At 41.0% G+C, this 19,594-nt stretch overlaps 2 protein-coding genes across 8 annotated transcripts in view; one reads left to right on the top strand and one right to left on the bottom strand.

Annotated features, from left to right (window-relative positions):
* Nucleotides 1-1,299: 1,299 nt before the first annotated feature.
* On the top strand, nt 1,300-11,082 carry C1ql3 (complement C1q like 3). The gene is made up of 2 exons (XM_031369041.1): nt 1,300-2,822; nt 8,560-11,082. The coding sequence occupies exons 1-2, from the start codon at nt 2,235-2,237 to the stop codon at nt 8,737-8,739; spliced, it is 768 nt and encodes a 255-aa protein (XP_031224901.1). The 5' UTR covers nt 1,300-2,234; the 3' UTR covers nt 8,740-11,082.
* An 89-nt stretch (nt 11,083-11,171) lies between these two features.
* The window catches only part of Pter (phosphotriesterase related), a 63,675-nt gene continuing 55,252 nt past the window's right edge, over nt 11,172-19,594 (bottom strand). For 6 of the 7 annotated variants that reach the window (XM_031369035.1, XM_031369039.1, XM_031369034.1 and 3 more), the window contains 2 exons: nt 18,094-18,234; nt 11,172-12,104 (listed from right to left, as the gene is read on the bottom strand). In XM_031369035.1, coding sequence (XP_031224895.1) covers nt 11,894-12,104; nt 18,094-18,234 — 352 coding nt within the window. In that variant the 3' untranslated portion in view covers nt 11,172-11,893. The remainder of the gene's footprint in view (nt 12,105-18,093; nt 18,235-19,594) is intronic. The other variant, XM_031369040.1, reaches the window with a different exon arrangement.

Genomic DNA, 19,594 nt, shown 5'->3' with positions numbered 1-19,594 from the left:
CATCCCAGGAAATCAACGAAGGTTCCTATCTGTCTGCCCACTTGACTTCGTAGCTGTTGGGGTGGGGCACAGTGCTGAGGGGCTGTGGGATCTTGGAGGAGATGCCTTGCTGTGGAGGGCTCCACCACAGCACCAGCATCTGCTGATAGTCACCTAGGATGTACTGCTTGCTTGCTACATTGTTATTTGTTCCTGCTTCCTATTCAGATTCTCACCCCGTTGTAATAGTAAGTATCTGTCTTCCGAGCCATCATTCCGTATTGACAAGTAAATGTCATCCATGCTTGATTGACATCTATTGCTCCTGAATGCAGAAGTAGGATTTAGAGATCAATTCTACTTATTTATTTAAAACCATTCTTATATGTCAAATGTATTTTCGGGTGGGATAACTCTCCTAATACTCACTGTGAGGGCCCTTTACTAGTACTCTGAATTCAAGTGGTTTTTTTCTTCCAGCTCTTCTGCTGTTAGGGGTGGTGGCTTTTCTTTGTCATAATTTCCCTATTTCCCCTCCCTTAATGCATATCTGGGAAATCTGCTATGGCACCTACAGAACTCTGTGTCTTATGAAAAGCAGCACTTTTGCAAATACCGTTTGCTTTATAGTAAGACCTTCGAAGGCATTTGGACAAATGATGACTTCTCCTGCATTTTGCATTTTTAAGTAAATATAACTTCAAGTCCAATGACAGTATCTCCTGAAAGGCTCTGCAATTGGAAGCCTGTAAGTCAAATGCTCTCACCATCCTGTGGCACTTGTTAAAAGAACCAGCCCTCCTCCTTTTGGACAGTGGGCAAGTTCATTTAAATCAAGAAATGTCTTTTGGTTTTTTAAATACACGTCACTGTTTTCATCTTATTTCATCTAGGAGGCTGTGGAGGTAAATGCTAAGGTTAAAAAAAAAGCACGCACATCTACTGTCTGGGAAATTGGAGAGAGCCCTCCTTATGTTAAAAGTGGCATTTTGAAAAACACCTGAAGCACTGATTGTGGATGAGCCAGGGGAGAAATGTTGTCATCGAACCTCCCTCCTTTCAACCTTCACTTCCACCTCCAACAGGAGTGTTGGCACTGGGGAAATAGATTTAGGTGTGACCCTTGAGCCCTGAGAGCAGTTGCACAGCTGTCTCCCTCCCCCCTAGTATGACCAGCTAGGGCGCTGCCACCGTCTGGGTTAGATGAGGAAGTATTCAGGATTTCACTGTTCATCCCTTGCAGGGGGGGTGGGGGGAGGGGGGTGGAGAGAGGCCGAAAAAAAAAAAATCCCACATTGTCAGAGTAATGCCAAACTCTGTGTGAGTGGGATGAGCAGAGCAGATGCTGCAGAGAGATGCCAAAGCGGCTCCCCTTCCTCTGTGCCTTGGGTTCCTATAAATTGCTCCGGCGCGCGTTTGTCAGCCTCCTCTTCTCCTGGCAGGTGGTACCCAGGCAGAATTCTGCGTTCAGCTCTCTCGTTCAGCTTTCGGCAGCGAGGCTCTCGCCGCTGCTGGCTAGCTCCTATCTCCTCCGTCCCTTAGCTTCTCCAAGCCGCGGATCCTGAGAGGCGCCGCTGCTCCGCGCATCTTGGGGGCCGCTCGACCCCAGCAACCGCAGCCCTCTAGGGCTTTGGAGGTGCGCTTCTATTAGAGTTGTGGTGGTTGGCAAAAGAAAAAGAAAGAAAGAAAAAAAAGGCGAGGATAGACGAACCCAGCCAGCGAAAGACAAGAAGCGAGAAGCAGGAAAAAAAAAAAAGGCAACTTCAGACGGAAAGTTGGTGAGAACTGGCGCAGTCTGCAAAAAAGGAAAAGTCGATCGCCGGCAGCAACGGCATAAAAGTGTGAGCTGCTCGGAGCGAGCGCAGCAGGCGGTCGCTGGCTCTACCCTCCGGGTGGCCGCTCGGGCACCCGCCGCAGCCACAGGTGCGAAGGGGCTGGCAGGAGGCGAGAGGGCGCCCTGAGCACCCCTCCCCCAGCCCCCACCCTCAGCTCGGGACTTCAGCTCAAGTCACTTGGCGCCCCAGCTCCCTCCCTAGCCGCAGCCTCAGCGGGGGGAGCAGGAGCCGGTGAAGAGCGACCGGCGCGCGCCCGCCCAGGGGAGTTGGGGTTCGAAAGGGGATTGTTTTCGGCTCTGAGAAGGTCCCCGCCCAACCTTCAAAATTTTGTCCAAAAGCAGACAAGAGGATCGGCCCGCGCTGAGCCGGCTCGTAGGCAGCAGGAGGCGCCTGATCGCCGCCGGGGCGCTGGGGGTGGTGATGGTGCTTCTGCTGGTCATCCTCATCCCGGTGCTGGTGAGCTCGGCCGGCACGTCGGCGCACTACGAGATGCTGGGCACCTGCCGCATGGTCTGCGACCCCTACGGGGGCACCAAGGCTCCCAGCACCGCCGCCACTCCGGACCGGGGCCTTATGCAGTCTCTGCCCACTTTCATCCAGGGTCCCAAAGGCGAGGCCGGCAGGCCGGGGAAGGCAGGCCCGCGTGGGCCCCCGGGAGAACCCGGACCACCGGGCCCCGTGGGGCCCCCGGGCGAGAAGGGAGAACCGGGCCGCCAAGGCTTGCCCGGCCCGCCTGGGGCGCCCGGCCTGAATGCGGCCGGGGCTATCAGCGCGGCCACCTATAGCACGGTGCCCAAGATCGCCTTCTACGCTGGCCTCAAAAGGCAGCACGAAGGCTACGAGGTGCTCAAGTTCGACGACGTGGTAACCAACCTCGGAAACCACTACGATCCCACCACGGGCAAGTTCACCTGCTCCATCCCGGGTATCTACTTCTTCACCTACCACGTCCTGATGCGCGGAGGGGACGGAACCAGCATGTGGGCTGATCTCTGCAAAAACAACCAGGTGAGCGCGGGCAGGCAGTGGGGAGGGCGGAGAGCAAGTGCGAGAAGGTGCTGACAAGAGGGAGGAGACCCCGGAAATGGGGGTGGGAGCCCGCGGAGGAAGGGCGCGGCAACCCGGCTCTCCGGAGCTATGGCGAGGGGGACTCTGTGACTTGCCGGAGAGGCGGGGGCCATACGCGGAGGAGGGCGCCTCGCGGCCCAAACAGGGTAGTTTTAGGGTGCCAGACCGGTGTCGGCGCGCGCAATTGTGAGCATAACCCTCGAGGGGCGAGAAACTGGGATCTTGGCCTCGGGGCCAACTCGTGGACTAAGGGAGTCGTGGAGCAGGGCGGGAATCCCTGGTCGGCGGCATCACCTGCAGTTTAGGGTCGCTTCCCAGCCTTTCTCCGAGAATGTAGAAGGCTTCAGAAGCCCGAAATGGGCGTGTCAGGGCTCCAAGACTCAGAGAAGATAGATAAGCATTCCAGGGAGAAAGGAAAAGGACTCCCAAGAGTGAGTCTCGGACAGGGCCGCCCAGGGTTCAGACAGCACTCTGCGCGCGTGGCCTTTGAGAGGTCTTGGGCGGTGAAACTCAAGAGTCACTTTACTTACACTTTACTTTAGTTTCCAAAGGAAGAACTGCTGGGAACAGAAAAAGTTGCGTTTACACTGTAACAGTATAGCAGCTGGTATGCAAACACAGGAATCCCCACTCTATGCTTTGGAGTAGGAAACGAACAAGGAGGTGGTCTGGGAAGGTGGCCCATCACAGCTCAGCCCGTTCACCACTTACTGTCGCCAGGGCACCGCGGTAGAGGCTCTTCCTAACCCTAGCTAGCCTTCTTGACCACAGCTGCCTTTTTTATTTTATTTTTTTATTTTTTTGCCTTGGCTGCAAAATAGCCTAAGATAAACCTGAATCAGGACCTGCTCTTCAGAGCTGGTAGGTGGTGCCACACTGGCCACTGGCCTTCGGTGCCGGCCAGGACTACTTTGTCTTTGTTTACAGTCAAGTCTGTACAAACCCGAAGCATATTTGATCATGTAGCCACAGGAGAAAAATGGACTTCTAACTTCCTAAAAGTGTAATCAGACCTTCTGCACATTCCAAGTAGCAGGCACCCCGTGGTGAGGCCTTCTTGCTGGTAGCCAGCTGTGCTAGCTGAGTTCCTGAACCCTAAACTTTGCTTACTGAAGGACAAGAAGAAAGATCCCGCATCCCATCCCTGTCATCACCTTCAAGATACCTCATTTCATGCAGTAATTTTGACTTATCAAGGGCTGATGCGCTCTAGGTCTTCGGTTCCCTGAAAATTCAGATAATATTTAAATCCAATTTTCTACTGAGCACCTTTAGGGCCCTTCCTTCCTTCCTTTCTTTTACTCAAGACTCATTTTAGTGTCAGGTATTTTTTCAGAGGTAAAAGATGAATGTCCTAAATATGATACACTTTTAAAAGTCATCTCCTTTTCTGCAAATCCCTCAAGAACCTCCAGGACACTAGGAATAATAAAAAAAAATTTAAAAATTAAAAATGCAAAAAAGGAAACATGGCCACCAGGAGGCACTGACAGGGTTGTTCATTATAGTTATTATGCATGAAAACAATATTAAATGAAATAAAAATTGTTCCCTGGACGGTGGGCTAGGTAGTTGCAGGAATGTGGTTACAAAGGACATGACTCACTATACCAAAATAGACTTGCTGGGTCTGGCTGACCAAATGACTTATGAAGAGGCCCCCAGCAGACAGCTCTCAGATTCAAAAGTTAGGTCTGTAAAACACTACTATACTAAAAATACATTTTTAGAATCACCCATTAAAATGTACAAATGGTCCCATTTTGTCAACAATAGAGAAATGGTAATTTAAAAAATACCTGAAGATTGCAAATATAGGAAGCCCTAGAACAACAGAGTCAGATATTGGTGGCTAGATTGTAAAGTCTATGCATATACCAATGAGTAGAAGAAAAGCCTTTGGAATATGAGTTCTAAAATTAAAATGTGCATTTGTTTTCTTCTTTTTAAACCATTTCATTGGGGCATAAGCTACTTCCTGTAACACTTGAACATTCAGGTCTGTGGGGATCAGGAAAGCAACTGGGTAAGACATCCCTAATGCTCTTCATTGGCTGCTTGTCAAGTTGCTGCTTCTTCAAAACCTGGGTAACAGATAATTCAGAAAAATATCTGAAGAGTGGTAAACAGCACGCTTCTGAGCTCAGTGTGGACCATCTTAGAAAGCGATTGTTGTGACATCACAGCTAAGGAGCTTTGTCTTTAGAAGAAAACATTTTTGTAAAGTCTGGCTGCAGCCAGTGCCAAGTGGGAAATCTTGTGGAAAAAAATCTTTTTAATTAATTTTAAAATAAATACTTTATTCTTGATTTTCAACCATAGTCCGTATGCTCATTTATTACTGCCACATTTCCCCCCTCTGAGATGACCTAATTTGTTTTTATAAAACATCAACTCAGAGATTCAGGTCAGAGTGATGTTCTGTGGTTTAAGTGGATTTTGAGAAGCACAGAAATTAACAATGAGGGAAGAATGCAGTGTTTCACTCTTGGAGGGAGCAGTGTCTCTGGACCACAACCATATGAGGGCCATTTTATTTATGCTTTGTGTTGAACGTAGGGTCACAGATGGAAACATCAAAGGCCAATAATTTAACCTGATGCACCACTTAACCTTTTGTTTATGGTTCCACGGGAGTACAATGAAAATAAAATTACCAGAACATCAGTGACAATTAATTCAATTAGCAAATGTTGCTGTAAATATTTTGTATAATGATAATCCCTCAATAGTAAGACAATGTTAAAACTATACAGCTTATTATATTCTTACAAACATATCACTCACTATAAAGGACCACATAATCTCCATGAAATCATTAGCGTACACTAATCATACCATTTTGAAAGCCCATCACAGTGCATATGAAAGGGAAAAATGGAGCTCAAATAGCTTTATATAGATACAGGAAAAATTCCTAATACTCTGATGCTTGTAGTTAAAAACCTAAAAAAATAGTTTCTGAGCACAGTTAGTATAATGTCATTACAGTAAGCCAACATAATAAAAACTAAATTGCCAGAAAATTAGTCATATAAAATAATTAGAGATAAGCCTTTCACTTACAAGAATATCTTAGTTATGGTAACAATGGACATGAACTACATTGGAAAGAGTAATACTGTGGGGTTTTATATTTATTTTTTTTTCAGAAAGAGTGATGCTGTGCCATGCTAAATTAGTTCTCTCTTTAAAAGCAGAGAAATGCATACTGGAGATAAAGCCAAGAAACTATATAGTTAACATACTAAGAAAAGATATTAAAGTGAATTTAGGCAGAAGTAGGTATATTGGGCTGAGAAATGGATGCATTATGCTCCCCCGACAAAATGCTGAAATTGGTGCACATTTAGGAATCTGAAAAAGCCTTCAGGGTGAGCACATTACCTTCCCCAATAGCTTGATGGCTTCGAGGAAGAATTGCTGAAGTCAGTGGGATGGATATCAGAGCTTGAAATTCCACGTCCCATTATACTCTTAGAGTGTGATGGGTGGACAGGCTACTGACATCACAACCACTGGCAGATGGTGGGTATTTAATTGGGAAAGTCCTGGCCTGCTGCATAGGTTAAAATGTTAGGAAATTGCTTTCTAAGATAAAGCTACCACACTGGTTTTATTCACAAAGGAAAGAAGAAGTGGGAAGGATGACTTTCTAGTGAGTGGACTCACACTAATGCATTAGCACGTTTCTCTGGTTGTGCTTTCTGGACTGAAAATGGCAACACTTATTTCATTTAGTTTAAAGAACAAGGACCCACATTGTATATTTTCAAAAGGTTCCAGTCTCTAAATAAAAGACTTCAATGAGTCCTGGCTCCTAAAGTTTTCATGTAGAAAACAATGAAGATGGACAACACTCAGAAAACATATAATAAAAATGCTGTATAAACTCTATTCTCATTAATAATAGCTGGGAAGTACACTAGTTTGATGATAAAGCAACATATTGTTAATATAGGTAATTGCTAGTTTGCATTTTATTTTTTTCACATCCATTAAAAAAATCCACGTTTTAATAGTCAATTCAGAATGATGATATTCTCATTGTGTAGATTTTTTTCACTAAGAATTAATAACTAGATGAAATGAGTAAATTAAAGCCTTCAGCTTCTACAAACTAAAGATTAATTCCTAAAAAAATATTATGAAGTCCAAGGGCATTGTTATGTAATAGTTAGAATGGATCACCTCATCAGTGGCAAACACATTTGAGTCAAAGGTTTGAATGTAATCATGCAGCATATTGGTTTCATTATATTAATGCCAGTTAGCATAGTGATAAGCAATTCCAAATCCTTTAAGCTCTTTTCGTCTTTTGCTATATGATACCCAGAAAGAAAAAAATTGTTAAAACACTACTCAGATTACACTCCAAGCTTTTGTGTCAAAGCGCCCACTCCTTTTACAGCAGTTCAGCATTAATTTGAGAACATATCTTCCCATGAAAATTTAATTTGAAACCCATCATTTACATTCTGAAAGACATATATGGAAATTCTTGACTTATGTCTCATTTCTTTCTTTCTGCCAAGTGATAAAACCTAGCATATTATACCCCAAATCATACATTATTACACAGTGCAGGTTTACAAAAGCCACTAAATCATTTGCTATGCTATTCAGGGAAATATCATTATAGTAGAACTGAAACAAGCCACAGAGTAGACGAGGTGTTACTGAAATAAACCACACACCAGCCTGCCTTTTGAAACATTTTCCCATGCAGGATCAAAATATGTCTAAATTAGGCTGAAGCATAGCTTGAGGAGGCATCATGGCAGAATGTCCATATGATATGATATAATCTGATATGATATGATAGAGATTTGACTGTTTGCAAATGTTGATCAACCTACCCACTAATGAGACAAAGGCAGAATATAAGCAGATTATAATTTGCTCCCATCCTTGAAGCCAGATACACTGACAATCACATAAAAAGGAAGAACAATTCAACAATAGCATCTAGCAATCCTAGAAAATTGAGCAATCTCAGGTCACAAATTTCATGCCTTCTATAACTTTTTGGATCTGGTGAAACTGATTTAAATTGTTGATTTAAAGGCACATATAATTAAATGATAAAAAGACACAAAAAACTAAAAAGTTTGTAAATACAGGAGATGCAAACAAATACATTTAAGTGAGTGAAGCTGCTTCTGAAGTAGCCTGGATGAAAGGGGCTTTGCATGTATCAAATTTCCAAAGCTCGAAATCAAAAAGTTCTCTTCCTTTATTTTCCCTAGGTCTTTTACCACTGGAGACATCAGATTTCTAATAATTATGATGACCCATTGAAGTACACAGTTGTTTGGGATGCTGTTATTTGATTTAAATTAAAATGCAAAACAATACTGCTATTTCCATTTCAAAATGTGACTGACGATGTGGAGATTCAAGGAATCAGAAAAAGCAGCAATCGAAGAGGAAATTAGATTGGCATGCTTTATTTACGAGGATAGAAAGGATGGCAGCAATGTCCCTTATTAAAGCAACATTTTTTTTCTCTTTTCTCTTTTCAGTAACATAGTTAAAGTTGTTATGGAAATTCCTTCTAAATCTATGGGACCAACAGCAACATGAGTGTGTTACATTGTATGTCATGGCTGCAAGTCTGCTATTATGTAAAAGGATTCTTTTCTTACAAACTCTAATTCTTGTCTGTTTCACATAGGTGCGAGCTAGTGCAATTGCCCAAGACGCTGATCAGAATTACGACTATGCCAGTAACAGTGTGGTCCTTCACCTGGAACCAGGAGATGAAGTCTATATCAAATTAGATGGTGGGAAAGCCCACGGAGGAAACAACAACAAATACAGCACATTCTCTGGATTTATTATTTATGCTGACTGATAATACAGAAACTGAGCTTGCTGTTCTGAGTTTGAACGCTGGATTCGTATGGCTAACGTCAGTGAATCAAGGATCCCAGGGGATGCCCATTGCAGGGCATCTCAGTTGGGTAAATGTGGGGAGATCAAATGCTACCTGACTCACATCTGTATCACTCAGACACATTATGTAAAAAAGTATTTAACGCAAGATAAGCAGATGTGTGATCCACTACCGCCAAAGCAAATATTCCTTATTGTTAGTGTCCATGTGAATGAAGTCCTATATAGACCACAAATTTTTATAGAAAAATCTAAAACACTAAATTATTTCTTCGATATCTATGATACTTTGGTGTACGTGATCTTGCTGCTTTATTCACGTGTCAGCTTTGGTTCTTGTGAGTTTACCTGCTTATTACGGTACTTGGAGTCTATTTGTAGTGTAGGGAGGAGTCATTTTTCCCTGCAGGAGAAGGTCTAATTGAAGTAATGCTGCTTGTCCCCAAAGATATTGTTTGCCTTGTACTCTGGTTATCTTTAGAGCTAGACCTGGGAATGATTCAACTTGAAGCCTTAACCTGGAATTTTCTGGATTTGTGGGAATTCCCAAGCCTGTGATCATTTTCTATTGTTTTTCTTTTCATGTGAATTTTCTTTTCTCTCTCTTTTCTGGTGATAGTCTTTTAAAAAAAGTAGAGATTGAAATTGTATCATAGGATTACCCTATAAGTGTGAAAATGTATAATTATGTATGGTATTTAGGAAAAAAACCTGTGTGTCCATTTCATCAATAGAATACATTTAGACTCTCTTGAACAGTCAGAGAAATTTATTCTTTGGTATGAAGTCAGATGGAGGCTTTTGCCTTCTTTGGAAGAAAAGATTGTTCATAACCTAAGGCACAAGAGTTTAACTTGAGCTACTGCATGCGTCACCAAGGGGACACTAAGTAAGGCCTTCAAACAGCTACTACAAATCTGTAGCCTGAGGTTATTTCAAAATTAACAGTTTCACATAGAACCCACATGACAACAAAGTGTATATATTTTATATAAATATCTGCCACACACTTATTTATATACATATGTTAGATGAAAATATTATATATACATGGCTTCAGTCCACTAGGCACAGTGGCTGTACAGCTCAGAAAACGAATTTAAAAGGTATATATGTATACACACAGAACCATGCACAAATTATTTGACTTATTTTAGATCAAAATATATTTTAGATGATACCAATACATAGAGTAGCAAAATAATAAAAGTGACTTCTCTTTAAGAGTTATCCAGAAAATCAAATCACAGTAGATTCCAGTGCCCCATGTCACACATGTGAGAGTTAGTTGATCCCATGGTAACTGTGCTCCATATGCAATCCATACTTTATCTGCATTCTTTGGCAGACTACTAATACAGGACTTTAGGAAGCAAGCAGCTCTCCCTTACAATGTTTATGAAACATACACACTTGAGCAGTCAGTTCTTTCTTTTATTTCTGTTGGATTAAAGCAGACAGTGTAGTGAACCCATTCTCTCTAAAACACATTAGTGTAAGGGAAAGATCGAAACGCATGTGAGCACGTCCTACTCACACACACTTTCCCCTCTTAAAGTGGAAAATCTGTTCCCTCTTCAGTTACACTCTCTGACAAGCAGATTTCAAAACCAGAGAATTAAAAATCTGCTTGGTTTCCTGGGAAAGGACATTTGCATTTTTTCCCTTTAAAGGGATTGGGCGGTTCTTTTGGCTCACTCAAGTTTGGTACTTGTTGTTCTAATATACAGAGAGCTTGATCAGCTATGAGCAACCGAAATAGCTTTAGCTTAGCCAACCTCAACTTTTCCAAGAGTTATGCATGGTGTTCCCAGCTAAAGGTGGTGTTTGCTGTATTTAAATGCCTTGGTCTGAGTAACTGTCATGATTTATATGATAAAAATACTTAGATCATTCATGAAGAATAGTGACTAATTCGATTTGGCCCTTCTAATATGTAAGGTAACTCAGCAATGAATTGCTACACTTTTAATTTCTATTTAATAGCATATATTTATCAAAGATGGATTGGAAGCAAGGGATTAGAGATTTGTCTTGGTTACCAAATCACAGAGCGAGGACTCAAAGGATTAACTTGTAACAACAGTGGACATCAATTAAGCATTTTAACTAACATTTTGAAAAGGCTTTATTAGCACAGAACTTCGTGTCTGGATCTCTTCTAAAGAGTAGTGTTTACAAACAGACTGTCATTTCCAGTAGACCTGACCTTTTCTTTAGATAAATAAGCATTATTTTCTCTGTTTAGGCCTGAGGAAAAAAGAAATAAAAGGTACATGAAATAAAAGGACTATATATAAGGCGAGCATTTCTCTTTTTCTTTGCATTATAACATGAATTAATTAAATTGTGGCCTTTGTTATAATAACTGTAATGATTCATTAAACTATATTATGTAATATATTTTTATTTTTATGATTGCATTTTTTAATAATTCACTATTGTTATGTGTTCTTAGACAGACTTTTCAAAAACACAACATAGTTAACAGTAAAAGTGGAAACCAGAAAGCCAAAGCCAGTGAAATTGATTTATTATGTTTACATAAATATGTGGAAAACACATAGTTAACCTTCCAAAATATTTTTATTGTTGTGAATTGGTAATTTTACTGGAGTCTCCTTTGGGAAAAAAAATGTCTCAAAATTTAACTTCCCTCGTTGCAAAAGTGATTTTAAAATGCCATATTATTCATTGAGCATTAATTAAAGAACAGCAGGATAATTAGTAGGATCATCAATATTACAAGAAACATTAGATTGCTCCAGAAGGGGGCAACTTAGCTATAAACATTTTCATTTTTCTCAAGTAGTGCAGATCATAGAGTCAGGGTTGGGGAAGACATCCAAAAGGACTCTTAGAGGATATAGCTTTAAACTATTGTTTGGAAACACACTCTTGTATATTTATTTGTTAAGGAAAGACAATGGGATTAAGCTCAATAGCCCCTACCAGAGATTTATTTCCCTGTGGTAGTTATCCAGTTTCTCATAGGAGGGAAGTGACCAGTCACCAGTTCTGTGTAGATTGGATTAATGGCTCCAGCAGAGTTGAAATCACCTACTAATCTCTGCTAATTTTATTCTCCAGGTCTGGGTTTATGAACAGCCATCCTATTTAAAAGTCAGCCATTGCTTAGGGTTTTCTATGAGTATTTTATCAAGTACCCTCTCAGTCAGACCTCTAAGGAGCATCTTAGGGACGATGTTGGTGAGGATATGTGAGTAGCCATGACCGCCATACTTCATCAGTCGATGCTTTGTGTGTATGTCATGTGCCATGAGAATCCGATCTTCATAGCCCTCATCCACTAGAAAATGGACCCTGTGTAAAAACATTAACTCATTACATGACAATAGTCTCACACTTGAGATTTGACCTTTCACTCCTGAACATAGTCTATTTGTAAAGACCCTGCCTTTCACTGTGGCACATGTACCAGGGGATTCTAAGTGAACACTGAGCAGGTGTTACTTCACCCTAGTATGAATGAGGTCCTCATTCCGTGCACACAGAAATTTCTATTGAGTCATATTTCTGACAGTGTCTCCTCTCTAAAATGCTTGACTTAGGCTCGATTTTTACTTGCCCCTCCACCCCCAACCCAAGTCACTGGGTACTTGTGATTAAGATAAAGAAACAAAGGAATCTTCAGACAAGTAAAGTCAGCTGATTTTCAAGTGCAGAGTATGTGCTATGTCATTATACAGTCAATGAAAATGGGTTGGCAAAGTTCTCTGTATTCGAGCCATCTGCTCCTCTGAAGTCTATAGGAATTTTGACTTAGTAGTAGTCTCTTGACATTATGTGAAACTGACCAAAACTTTTTAGTCTATATTCCTTGTCAAAAGGCTGCTAAAATAGCAAGCTGTTCCTTTAAATCCATAGTCAGTTGACTAAAAGACAGCTTCCTGGCTGTAAAAAAAAAAAAAATGTAATCCTCTTTGCCTAGTTAAGAGCTGTAATCTGCAGCATGAATCTCCCAATGACAGCGACCATCTGTATGTGTCTGCACTCCTGGCAGTGTCTGCCCCTGACCACTGTGGGCCTTTGATGTCAGAGGTGCAACTTGCAAGAAATGGTTTTTTCTTTGGGATGCTTGTACATAGAATCTTGTGAGTATCAAGAATACTAAATGGATGTAGGTGGATGGATCATGTTCCTCCTCTGGGAGTGAACTGTTTGAAAGGCCTTCTTTTGTTTTAATAGACAGATAGAGCATTTTTTGATATTCTCAGGTATGAGTCCTATTTAATAACTACTGTGATACTCATGGGACACTATGCACAAAAATCCAAGGCATGAAAATCTGCCCTCTGAGAACCTCTAAAATAAGTTACAATTGAATACTAGACTGATTTGAAGGTCAAAGGAATGTAAGTGCCAGAAAGAAGATTTAGTTTGGGTGCTTGGTAAAGAGACAGAGTTCACAGGGACATATGGACGCCATGCCTGTTTTACAGCTGGGTGACCCCTATAACATCATTTATGCCTATTCGGCTTCTTAAAACTGGTCCTGGAGTCCTGGTCTGTAGTTACTTTGGAACAAACTCTATTTCAGGTATTAGTTAAGGGAGTTATATGATCATTTACCACACAAAAGGAAAAACCTCACAGAATCCCTGTGCAGTGCTGATTCGGGATAACATGAACAGTGGAGGGGTTCAGGAAGGGTAGTTAGGGGTGTTCTTGCTGCCTGATTGATTTTTCTGAGCATTCTCAAGGTTTTACTTCTTCTCTTATTGTCTGAGAACTGTATTGCAGATGTAGCTCAGCCAACAAGGTAGAGCTCAGACCTAATGTACCATAGGCACTGGGCTCAAGCTCCAGCACTACCTAAGAACAAGCAGTGGAGGCACACAAGGCTGTGATGTAATCCCACTCCAGAGATTGACACTGGAGGAGCTGGAGCAAAGAGGGACCTATAGGCTCACTCTTGGTCTCCAGCCACTCCGGGACCACCTGGGCTATTTCAGACTTCTTTTTTTTTTTTTTTTCAAAATAACAAAAGAAAAGCTAGGACATTCCTCTTCAAGCTTACAATGCAGCTCAGTGGTAGAGTGGTGGCGTCTCTGAGGATTTTGATGTGTCATTACTATGATGACATATGGTCAGACAAATTCCTATGGCATACCTTTGTTCCACCTTGAAACACAATATTCTTAAGTTGGGAAGTTATAGGAGAAAATATGATGCATAAGATTGTTACAATTAAAAATGATAACCCTACAAAAGTGTAACACTACCCCAGAAAAGAAGAGAAACGTCCCAGAAACACAATCATATGCTGACCATTGGAACGTGCCTGGACATGCTTACACCAAGGGTTCATCTCTCAGGGGATGGCATCATGCAGAAGAATGGGAGTTACAAAGAAGCTGCCAGAAGGGAGGAACCACTACAGATGAGAAGACAAAAAAAATCACAGCAATTATAGCAACACAAATGAGTTCGTGTTTTGCAAACAAATATTAGAGAAAGACTCCAAAGTGTGAAAAGACAGAGATATAATAAGATTTAAGAAATGGAGCATAAGATTGAAAACAGGTGTTAGACACAGAATTTCTGGTGCTGAGAACCAGAGGTAGGCAGAAGTGTGTATCTCTACGTTCCTGCATTTGGGAGTCTGCAAACTCCCATAGCTGACAAAAGACTACGGATGAACAATGCAAAGCAAGTGCTCAACTCACAGGAAGAGTCGGGGCTGGGCACACACACAGCCCCAAAGGCCATTCAGTTGCTACCATTAGCTAGGTACAGTTAACAAATGCATGGTATTGATTTAAGCATAACTAAGCAAGAAATACACAAGCATACTTATAGCCTATGCGTATATTTTTACATTTATACACATATATATTATTCAATATTTAATACACATAGAATGCTTATATTTGACACATTGAGAGATTAGCCAAAATTAAATTTTTGTTCTTGAATTAATAGCCCAAAAGAATTAAGAAGGATTAATGGGGAAGTCATCAGCCATTTTCACACTTCCATCTCTCCCTTTACCAACCCCCCTTTCCTGTTCCAGAAGGCCTGGGAGCCTCACTGAAGGCAGAGTGCTGCATAAGACCCACTCCCACTGAGCTTTAGGGGTTAAAAGAGGATCCAGGGTGGAGACTCTCATCTCCAAACTGACTTAAAAATATATTAAGGACATTCATCATGAAAGATTTATGGAAAATTTATTTGTAAAACAATTATGGTGTGCGTGTGTGTGTGTGTGTGTGTGTGTGTGTGTATGTGTGTATGTGTGTGTGTCTGTATATGTGTATGTATGTGTGTGTGTGTGTGTGTTTTGCTGGAATCCAAACCCAACACTCTACAACAGAAGCCTTGCCTAGCCATTGCTCTAGCACCATGTTTTGTTTTCAGATAATGAAATATGATGACTTATTACAAGGCAGTATTTTAAAATCCAAGTCTGTGGACAAAAAAGGTTCACCTCTGCATGTGGTACAAATTGGTAGGGCCTTAGAGAAACCTGTTTGTCCATCCTAACGGTGTTTCTGACCATGGAAATTAAAATTATGATATAAAATCAACTATAAGAAACTGCAGAGTCTGAGGAGATGGCTCAGCAGACAAAGCATTTGCTATGTACATGAAAATCAAAGGTTCAGATTTTTAACACCCACATAGAAAAGGTGGCCCACTTGTAATGTCAACTTTGGAAAGTGGGGTTGGAGATTTGCTGGAGCAAGCTGGCTAGTTAGATTAGTTGAATCAGCAAGCTTTAGGATCAGCAACAGACCTGCTCAGTATATAAGGTGCAGAGCTAGGAGGAAAGACACTCACCATTGACCTTTGGCCAATACATGCGCATGCATATACGTGCCTCATATGCATGCATATTACACAGACATACCCAAAGGAAACAAAAAGAGGCAAAAGAATTTGTTTGCCCAAGAACTTGTTCAAGTATCAAATACAAATAAGACAGCTTCATTAGCCAGATTGAAGGACGTAGTTTGCTTCATTTACACAACTAATGTAAAATGTTATCAGCCAGCCCTCTCGACCTAATGGCACTGAAATAGAATCACATTTTGCTGCTCCTGGGATCATTGTAGGCAAATGTCTAGGAAAGCACAAGGATAATAAAGGTCACCTTCCTGAGCGAGCAGTCTTCGGGTTCTTTGACATAAACATGGGTTTGGGACAGTCCTCCAATCCCACTGTGTACATGTCCCACGCTCGTTACCTCTCTCAATGCATGGGCATCAGTTCTCAAGCCTAGTGTTCCTTGCCCCCATTCCAATAGTTTCCTTCTCAGATCTCACACTTCTGTCCTTGTTACCACAGGATCTCTGTTCCTGAAATTAACCTTCCATTCTCCATGTTTCTGTTTCCACCTAGCCTGCTCTAACACATACACTCATTCGCTTCTCAAAGTTTCTAGTGTAACTTTTCTGTTATGTTATTCCTAAGTATGTACATATTTCTTCATATGCCTTACCTCCAGCTTTGACTTCTCATCTTCATTTCAATCCTTCCTCTGTTCCCCTGGCTATCAACTACACCTTTCAGATAAAAGTCACAATCTTAGAATTCTTTATGAGTTCTCAGTGTCTCTATCCATAATGGTTCACGGAAACTATTATCAATATTAATAATATCTTTTGGTTAAACAGTCAGTAAATCATATAGTCATGCAGCCATGATTTCCAGCCTCACATAGGTTTTGGAAACACGTATCTAACCCGCAGCTATTCCTGTCCTCCCATGGAAACAACCATGTCTGCCTTTCAGGAAGACTGGAAACACAAAGGTATGTGGCCTCAGTTCTTGATCTTCTTGCTAAGGTATTTATCTGAACCAGCAATATTGCTTGCCTTCTGCTCTCCCAATGCAAATGGGAGATGCTCTCTCAACTACCTTTCTAAGCATTCCCCAGGTTCCACCGATTTGTCTCCTTAGGAGTTTGGATCGGTACTGCTTATCTTCCCAGGATTTAAGAGTAAATATTCATTTAATCTTTCAATATTAAGTACCAGACATTCATATAAAAACTGCATAGTCTGTTTTATAGAAAGTCTGTATCAGTCTCTGAGAATTAGCTTTCTTTCTCGGGTCCATTCTCTCTGTCTCTATCCCTCCCAGTTTCCCATCTTAGCTTCAGAAACTCTAACTTTGGAAGAAGCTTTCCTGGATCACCTTCTGTCCTCCAGCATCGGCCCCACCTTTCTTCCTTCCACTACCCTACTGCCTAGCCTTCACATGATTCACCCCTTCCTCAGCTCCTACTCTTTCCTCAAGCCTTCGACTGAGACCACACTTTCTGATTATGAGTCTCTTAACCTGAAATCCAGTGCTCATCCTTCACCCTTGATCCTTCCTGATATCTGCTGCATATTGTAGGTGTTCAAGTCTTTGGTTTTAAGCCTATTTTCTCACTAAGATGCATTACATTTCCTCTGACAGTATCAGCTTGAAAACATTTCTACCTGTCCATAAGACACTGCTATTGACTCTGTCTATTCAATATTGTGTTACCGAGTCTCTGTTCTCTTTCTTCTCTCAGTGATCTTATGTATCCCCAAGATTTAAACAATCTCATAGAAACTGATTATGTCAGCTCAGTGTCTTAGCCCAGCTGATGCTCTGAACTTGACGCTCCAATGTGAGTTATTATGTTAGGAATAGCAATACTTAAATGCTCCTAAACTAAAAGTCTTCTTTGGTAATCTCAGATGTATTTCTCCTCTCAGATTTCTCATCTTGGTTTATTTAATCTTGAGTCTTCATGTCATCCTGCTACCAAGGATGTAGCCATCTTTGACTCCATCAAAGAATGAATGTGGCCATGGTTTTCTCATTATTCATTAGCCGATGTTGGGAGGTTGTGCTGTATGGTTTTCATATGTGACATTTCATCATTTTAGCTGTAATCACCACCTTAATGGATATGCTTAATAAAACATTTTAAATATTAGTTATAGCAAACCTTGGCTTTAGTGTAATCAACCTGAGGAAGGAAGAGCAGGTTTCACTACAGGTCAAAGGGGAATGGGTTTTATTCTGTTCTTCTCATGGCAAACGTGGGGCGTTATCTGTTTCTTGTCAGCTGTCCATCTGCACTGAACATCTAAGGCTCTTCTTAGCTTGAGCCTACTTACTATGACTCATTTTGTTCTTGAAATAATATATAGAGATTTTCTCCCTGGAACAGTTCAGATATCATTTTCTCTGCCAAGGCTTCTTCAGCCTGCTCACTATTTTCCAAAACTTTGCTAATACTCACGCAGCTATGACACTGCAAAGGGGCTGGCAGAAGAGAATGTGGCGAAGGACTCAGAATACTTACCTTCTAATTCTTTTGTTATCATCAGGCATATCAATATCTGGGCTCAACTGGTAATTAAGGAGCTCCGTACCAAAGAGATCGTATTCCAAATAGCAGCCAAGTTGAGCAAACTCCAGCAGCTCCTTCTTATCAAATATAGACCTAAAAACAGTAGGAGACATATTACTGTTATTAAAAGCATATTCTCCACATGCATACTGTGGATATATATTTATATAAAATATTACATACTATATACTATTACATATTTATAGTTACTATTACATATAATATAAAATATATTATATAGCATGTATTTACATATTAATATGTATATTGAGCTTTGGGGACTGGAAATATGACTCAGTGGGTATCACACACACTTGTTGCCAAACTTGATAGGTTAGTCCCCAGATGCACATGGTACAAGTAAAGAGCTGATTTGCACAGGTGCCCTCTGAACTCTGATTGTTTTCCAAGGGATGAGCATGCTCACACAGAGACAGAATAAATAAATAAATGTCATAAAAAAAACCTTTGAAGTGACCTTTGTTACGTTCAAGTTTAACTGATCAAGGTCAATTCATTACCAGAAATATGGAAACCTATCTAGCTAAAATCATGTTGACCATTCTGCAGTCCTTAGGAGTTCTATGCTTACATGAATTTTTCAGCTATTATCCATGCAGAATTTTATAATGCTCCTACAGAATGTTTTTTTTTATTTTTATTTTTTAGGATATGTTTCATCTTCTAAAAATCTTTACTAGCCTGTATTTTTTATCCTGTAGCCCTGCTAGGAGCTACAGAAGTTATCATAGGTATTTGGTATCAGGTCTCATCAGACCAGTTAGACCAGTAAGGCCAATCTGACTGAATCAGGAAGCTCTTGGTGCAAGGTGGCAGCAGGGTGATTTTCTTGAGAAATAGTTAAGGCCTATGTGTGTATCATTCCAACATATTTCAAAGGGGCACTATTCATAACACTAATCTGTTTAGGGAGTTGGGGAGAGGAATCAGTCTGTGAAGTACTTGAAACAGAAGAACATGGATTCAGATGCCCAGCAACATGGATGGCTGAGATCTGCACCATAGAATCAATTTTTTAACGAGACCTAGGGCAGGGTGGGGAGGAGCAAGGAGATCCCTCAGTCTCAGTGGCCAGTCTGCCTGTACGAATTGATGGAGGCTAGTTCTGGTGAAAAACCATGTCTCACAAAAGATGGAAAGCAACTGAAGAAAACCCTCAACATCAACCTCTGGTCTCCACATGGTCATATCCATACATGCATTTGCACATACATATACACACACTCATATGACCATATACATACACCACACACATGCATATGTGTGTGTTCTTTTATTGTTAACTTTTGAAATAAAATTTATTATTCATCAATACTTTGCCAAATTAATCTGTATATTAAATTTTTTTTTCTATTCTACGATACAGCCATGTAAATGAAGAGCAAGGAGAAAATAGAAGCAGAGAATGCAGACAAGGCAGAGTAAAAGATAT

This window comes from Mastomys coucha, unplaced genomic scaffold, assembly GCF_008632895.1.
Source record: "Mastomys coucha isolate ucsf_1 unplaced genomic scaffold, UCSF_Mcou_1 pScaffold15, whole genome shotgun sequence".
In the NCBI taxonomy this organism is placed as follows: Eukaryota; Metazoa; Chordata; class Mammalia; order Rodentia; family Muridae; genus Mastomys; species Mastomys coucha.
The sequence above is the reverse complement of the archived record's forward strand: the minus strand, read 5'-3'. Positions and strand labels throughout refer to the sequence as shown.

Coding starts and splice junctions, on each gene's coding strand:
- C1ql3 (XM_031369041.1), top strand. CDS start 2,235: ATGGTGCTTCTGCTGGTCATCCTCATCCCGGTGCTGGTGAGCTCGGCC. Junction 2,823..8,559: donor ATCTCTGCAAAAACAACCAG/GTGAGCGCGGGC, acceptor TGTTTCACATAG/GTGCGAGCTAGTGCAATTGC.